At 43.3% G+C, this 6,903-nt stretch overlaps 1 protein-coding gene across 1 annotated transcript; it reads right to left on the reverse strand.

Annotated features, from left to right (window-relative positions):
- Window positions 1-1,701: 1,701 nt before the first annotated feature.
- On the reverse strand, window positions 1,702-6,658 carry C4bpb (complement component 4 binding protein beta). The gene is given in 9 exon segments (XM_021198561.1): window positions 1,702-1,876; window positions 1,878-1,900; window positions 2,450-2,576; window positions 4,231-4,324; window positions 4,883-4,978; window positions 4,981-5,031; window positions 5,948-5,998; window positions 6,001-6,126; window positions 6,607-6,658. Coding segments are annotated over 9 exon segments (795 nt in total).
- Between the last annotated feature and the right edge of the window lie 245 nt (window positions 6,659-6,903).

Genomic DNA, 6,903 nt, shown 5'->3' on the forward strand with positions numbered 1-6,903 from the left:
TAGTCTAGGTTCTTGGTCACTTTCACAGTGTCAGAGATGGTTACCATCTCACGAAGCAGGCCTTGAATCCAATCAGAAAATGGCTGGTTATTCCCCTAACATTTAGACTACTATTGCACGAAGTGGACATATCTTCTATCCAGATCATTATTACAACTTGCATGTTCTTAGCTGAGAGGGGTGAGCGATTCCTTTTGTCTCTGGCCTCATGGATAGCAACTTCTAGCAGTGTGCATACTACCCAGAAAGGATGAAGCTTCCAGTTGAGTAGCAGGTAGATCTTTTCTTTCCATGTTGAATAGATATGTGTATCTTCAGCAATGAGGACTTACTATCAGGATGTCAAAATAACTAATAGCACTGGTAGTAAGTTTTAGTGCTTGGGGAGGGTGGGGCAGGCAGGGTATGGGACTCATTAGGTGATTTTAAAGATGTAACTGTTGTGAGTTTAGTTTTCCAGAATGAAGTTAGTTCCTGTCTCAGACATTTTGAAAATTCTGACTTATCATTGATGTCTCATATGAGGCGCACTCATTCATGTCTCATGTTGTAGGACCCCCTCGCGAGGAACTCCCTCGGGTCCTCAGGTCACAGGAGTCGGGGTGTCCCAGAGAAACACAGAGAAGCCCTCTTGATGTAATCACACGAGGTACTTTAATGGCAGAGCTCTGGGTGGACTCATATCTCACGCAGGAGACAGAGAAGTCGACACCCAGGCCCAAAAGTTTGGGGTCTTTATAGGGCAAGGGTCTGAGGGTGGGGAGAATTGGCGCGGTTACATGCGATTGGTTTATTCAAACATAGCAAGTCAGCAGAATAGCGGGCTGGGGAGTCAGAGACCTGGGACTTATCAGAGTGACCATGCTTCCTTTTCCTGCTTCTCTCTCTCTTGTCTCTGTGATTAATTGATTCTGGTTTCAAGGTAGCCCAGGCTGTCTTTAAGTTTATATCAAAGGAACCCTTTATGTCTCACATTATTTGAACCTTAAATTCTCAGCGTCAGGCTTCTAAGTTCACAAAACAACAAAACACCTCATAAGTTACATGAATCCTAGGCCCTAAATTTCATTTCTTTTCATTTTAACTGAGAGCTTTTTAAAAGAAAATCCATAAGGAAGGGGGAGGAGGAGGGAGTTCACAAAGAGAGTTGGGGTTTACAGCTCTTCTCCAGCAGAGCTGTCCTTGGTAATATATGGCTCATTTAAACACACCAAGGCTGTTGGTGGCAGGAAATTCCAAAGGGCCTGAGGTTTATTTAGGGGCAGCTGGTCACCTGGTTGATGTATGATTCTCAGTGAACAAGGAGGGTGCCTTCCTGCCAGATAGCTGTGGAGTTAGTCCTGATAGCCCAGTTCCTGCATTCTTTTCCTTATCTTTATGGCCGGGCTTGTATTTTAGTGTCCAGCCCTGGGTCTTTGAATTTTTGAAACTTACTCTTTTAATTTTACATTTCCAAACTTTGAATTTATATAATTTTTCCTTTCATTGTGAGGCACACTCAGATCAGACACAAGCTTTCTCATTCCCCACACAGCTGGAGACTTCAGCTCTGCATTCGACCTTGGTCTGAAGGGGACAGCCACCATACCCAGCCCTTCTACATTCTAAGAAAAATTCCCACAGACACACCACCCACACTTACACACAATAAGTCAACTGTATGGCCACACAGCCTTCCATTTCAGCTCAGTAAGGAACAACTCAACTCGCGAGCACCTTTAGAAGCAGTTTATTCATAGGTGTTATGTCGGTGACCATTCTGTCATTCAGTAAAATACCAGCCTTCAACTTAGTTTTCTTCATCTCCAGGGAATATTTAAGTTCTTCCATCGTTAGCCCACCTTCCTTTAGTCTTCTCACAAAGTTCTCTGTAGCGCTCCTTACTCTCCTGAAAGGCAAACTAGGGAAAGAAAGGCTTAAAGTTAGAACTGGGGAGCTGAGGTTCAGTGCTCTACTCTGACTCCAGTAACTGCAAGCCCAGGGGACTTCCATGTGGCTCCGAATCCTTGACTCAATCAGTCATTTATATTTTTTGGTTTAAATATAATCATTACTATTTCTCCAGTTATAAATGCAGGCTGACGTTGGTCAGAATGGAAATAAGTGTGTTCAGGATGTCTTGGGATCTAGACTTGGAGCAGCTTCTCACAGCAGCCAGGTCTTACAGCTACTGGGCCCTGAGTATACTTTGTATATGCCAAATGAGGCAATAAATCCCACAAAGGGGGTAGTGTTAGGTGTTTGTCATGATGGTGAGGAGTGGGAATGTTCTCACATAGAAATGTGAGTTGACATCTTATGGGGCCCCTTCTGCAATCAGGTCAAGGTTAGCCCATTTAAAAACCACTACCCAGAATTGAGCAGATATTCACACTAAAGCACCTGCAAAGAGTAATGTCAGGCCTGAGGCTGCAGCTAAACAAGAAAATGGATAACACCCCCTACTTACAATTGCTTTCTCAAGTGCACTCTCTTCAGCAGGTTTAGGGGTTTCTTGAATGGACTCACAGGTAGGATAGGAACTGTTCCACTCCCCATGAATGAACTGCAGCATCTGTGTGCCCACTAGGTCATACCTGGAGATGTTAGAACTTTTTTTTTTTTTTTTTTTTTTGGTTTTTCGAGACAGGGTTTCTCTGTGTAGCCCTGGCTGTCCTGGAACTCACTTTGTAGACCAGGCTGGCCTCGAACTCAGAAATCCACCTGCCTCTGCCTCCCAAGTGCTAGGATTAAAGGCATATGCCACCACGCCCGGCTATTAAAACATTTCTAAGCTTGGGAATGGAGACTAATTTTTTTTTTTTGTAGTCACATTTTACTGTTTCAAACTGTGATCAAATCCACCTTCCTGCTTAAGTTATTTCCTTCTAACAAAACAGCTATGAAGTAAAACAGCTCTCCTGAAATGGTGAACAGACCCAAAGGATGAGTCAACTTCAGAGCCAGTGTATTGGGGTTGGGGAGAGGGGTGGACAGGTGAGGGAAGAAGTGTTTGACTGTTTGTAACCAGAGTGGCATCTCTATGAAGCTCTAAGATGCAGATGCAGGTGAATGGGCTAAAGGAGAGCAGAACGTGTGATCAGAATAAAAACAGAAGTTGATATGTGCTCTGTACTCCTTGCTAGCAAGGCTCTTAACCTTGCTTCTCTTGTGTCAGGAGCATTACTGGCACTGTTACATCTAAATGTACCTCAACACATGATTGGACAATACAGAGTGATATATGAAAGAAGATAATAAGAGCGTCAAATTATGAAGGGGTGAAGGAGGGGAAGCATTTCATTTTATCTGAGGCAGACACAGCAACACTATCCTTGCAGGTGTTCTGCAGACTACAGATATATATGTGCTGATGTGGGAGGAGCTACTGGTAACTTCCCTCCTCTGCAAACAATAAAACAGAGAAGGAAGATGAGGCCTAATGGAGAAGCAAAGCACACCCATGAGAAGTTCATTTCTGTAGCACTGAGAAATAGGCTCCCGTTTTCCTCTGTTCCCTCTGGGCATAGGCAGCAGTCTGATGCATGGTGCAGACCTTGTCTCCTGGCCTGCTGTCACCAAAGATTGTTTAATAATAAGTCATCTAAATTTCTTTCTTTGGTATCTTGACATAGTCATCATTCTTGAGGCTTTGGGCTTGTGTTTAGAAACATATTTAGATGACTTTTTTTTTTTAACATAACTGAAAAGAAGCAAATACTTTCATTAGTGTGGTCATTTGAATGAGATGTCCCTCACAGAGTCCCCAGCACTTGAATACTCCATCCCAGTTGGTGGCACTGTTTGGGGAGTTTAGGAAGTATGGCTTTGATGAAGGCAGTAGGTCAGTAGAGAAGAGCTTTAAGAGTTTAAAACCTCTTGTTCTCTGCCTGCTGCTCCAGCCACATTCATCTGCTGTCACGCTCCCCTGTCATGATAGGAAAGAACTTTTGTTCCTCAGGATCCATAGCCCAAATCAACACTTCCTTCTACACACTGCCTGGGGCATGTGTTTTATTACAGCAATAAAGAAGTAATTATCATAACTAAGCTAAGAAGCAAACTCTGTTAGGCGCCTGCTTTCTGAATATTGGAGAGAGCTTATAGTGTGCTAAAGAAGATTTCAAAATCTGAATGAGCCAGAATCCTCCAGCAGTGGGAAATTAGGGGGTTAGGTAGACACAGACAGTCATTCTCCAAAGTAAGGCAGCTGTAGAGCACTATCCCCTGTTTGCAAGGCCATATGCTTACCCATCTTCACAGTAATAAGTAACAACAGAGCCTGAAGTGAAAGTTTCACCCTCAAAGTAGCCATAGACAGGAGTCCCAGGAGGTTCACAGTCTCCTAAGGGAGATACACACTGGAGTGAGATTTGTGAGAGCCACATACAATCCATAGGCACTGCCCCATTCTGTGTACACTAGAGTCTGCCATCTTCCCAACAGTCCAAGTGAGACCCAGAGCATGTTCTCTTTCTCATGAAAATCATAGCTGTCCATAGAAAAGACTTACATCAGCTTATTCCGAGTTACAAGGAACTGGCAGAGCTCAAGGGATGGAGCTATACGCTGTAGAGCTGCCAACTGGTAGAGTGCAGGAAAAGGCAAACTAGGGTTGAAGGTGTAGCTCAGCTGGTAGAGAGCCTACCTACCATGTATGAAGCTCAGGGTTCAATCACCAGCATCAGATAACAGGGATGGCGGCACACCTATAATCCCAGCATTCAGGATGTGAGAACTGGAGGATCAGAAGTCGGGGGAGCAGGAGAGGGAAGCGGAAGAAAGGAGAGAGGAAAAATTGGAGCAACAAGACAGGAAGTGAAGGTTTTAATTCTAGCTTGTGTGTTAATATGGCTCCAAAAAGCAATTTTACCCCAGAGTGACAATACTAATCAGCACTTACTACTTTGGCAGACGGGAAAGGGAGGGGCCCAGTTGTGGTCCTCTAGACACTGGCTCCAGTTGCTTCCCTTGAGAATGTAACTGTCATTGCACTCACAGGCCCGGAACTGATCTTGCCATTTTCAAGTACAGGGTCTTGACAGTGGCCCACTGGAGAAGAGATCAATCAATTCTCTAAGAAGAAATAAAAGTTCCACTTCCCACTTTAGGAAGGATGGCTTCATAAAGACAATGGTAAATCAGAACTTAATGATGCACATGTATCTAAAAGGATAGGTATATATTATTAAGCTATAACAATGCAGGATGAGTGGATCCCGAGGTATTAGAATTGTGGATAAAAAGGTATTGGTCTTTGTGGAAATTTCCTCCAAAGTTGTTTAAGAACTATGACCTTCTAAAGAAGGCTCATTAAGACTATGGAAGTTCTAAAGGGAAAAGATTTAGCAAGTATGTATCTAAGGACTCTGGAAATTCCAGAACCTGACCTGATGTGCAAGTTCTTCCCCTCTCTATGGTTAGATAAACAGTAAGGACTGCTGGGACCTGCTTGGATCAGCTGAGCGGCCTGGAAAAGGTTATTTCAACCTGGTGAGTTTGCCTGCAAGTTGTACAGAAAGCTGCACACTTCCAGCTTTTGTGACTCATCATAAATGCTTTTGGTGATGTAGCTGCCCTTGAGTCATTTGTGCTCCTGTAATTAACTCCTCACACATACTTCTGCAAATAACCACAATGAATTCATCGATTTATCGAGCTGGATTTTGATAGTATACTTATCTTTACTCTGTCCTTAGTTTCTTATCTGGGATGGGTAGACATTTTTTTTATGTCTGCCCAGGAATACTGCCATACAACATGGTCATACACAAAAACAATATAATTTATATGATGCTCAGGCATTGTTGATGCACCTGAGATACTAGCACTGGTGGGGGCTTTGCAAGTTCCAGGTCACTAGGGGCTACATATTAAATTTCAGACCAACATGATGGGCAATTTTAATGTGGCCTACAGAAAGCAGGATATAAAAGAATATAGGAGATGACACTATGGACAGAAAAACCCAACTCCCACTGGCACTCAGGGAGGGAAGCATTCCATTCCTTTGAGGGACAAAGACCAAAGACTGCTTTCCCACCAAGTGGTCGCCTTCCATACACAGGTAAACTCCCTGAATCTGTTCTTCTGTTTCCTTTCCAACAAATCTGCTGTTGTCCACTAGAGGAAGTTATGAACAGCTCCCTGTTGGAAGGAAAAGGAGAACAGAATCATCCTGCGTTACCACCAGCTGCAAAGACACACCACTGATTCCTCCCTCCGAGTCTTTGCTGGACTAATCCCGACTCATGGCCTATCTCTTCCATTGTATGTGTATCCTCATCTCTCATTCTCTGGGAATTTCTAAAGTTACATTTCCAAACAGATAGTGGAACATTCAGCCACAAGTTACCTTTTCCAGAACAAGCAATCCCTTCCCAAGTCTCAGTCCTAGACAATTCAATAGTTGGCACCTCGGGATTTTGAAACTTTCACTTTTCAGGATCCTATCTCAGGGAGCAGGATTGCCATCAATGTATATTAAGCTCGTAATGAGTATAGAGCATATACCTTACTTGAGATTTTCAATAAATGTTGTAAATATAGCTTTCATTAAAACCCTATCCAGAATGCCTCCTACCTCACGAGCTGACATGACATATCTTGTACGGAGATCACACTTACCATCTAAGGCAGAACTCAGCCATAGCAGACAGCACACGATCCAACAAAGCATTTGGTGAGCAGTTACTTGCCCCACGATGGAATTAAACCCTGATATGGGTCAAAAGCATCCTCCTAAACACTTCAGGTCAAAACAACTTCCTTCTACGAAGGAGTTTCATTTCCCCCAGAACAAATGGGCAAAAGAAAGTCTAACCTGTAATAGGGAAGAATAACAGTAATAAGACAGTATATCCAGTGGTTATACAACCACACACACACACACACACACACACACACACACACACACACACAGAT

This window comes from Mus pahari, chromosome 5, assembly GCF_900095145.1.
Source record: "Mus pahari chromosome 5, PAHARI_EIJ_v1.1, whole genome shotgun sequence".
Classification (NCBI taxonomy): Eukaryota; Metazoa; Chordata; class Mammalia; order Rodentia; family Muridae; genus Mus; species Mus pahari.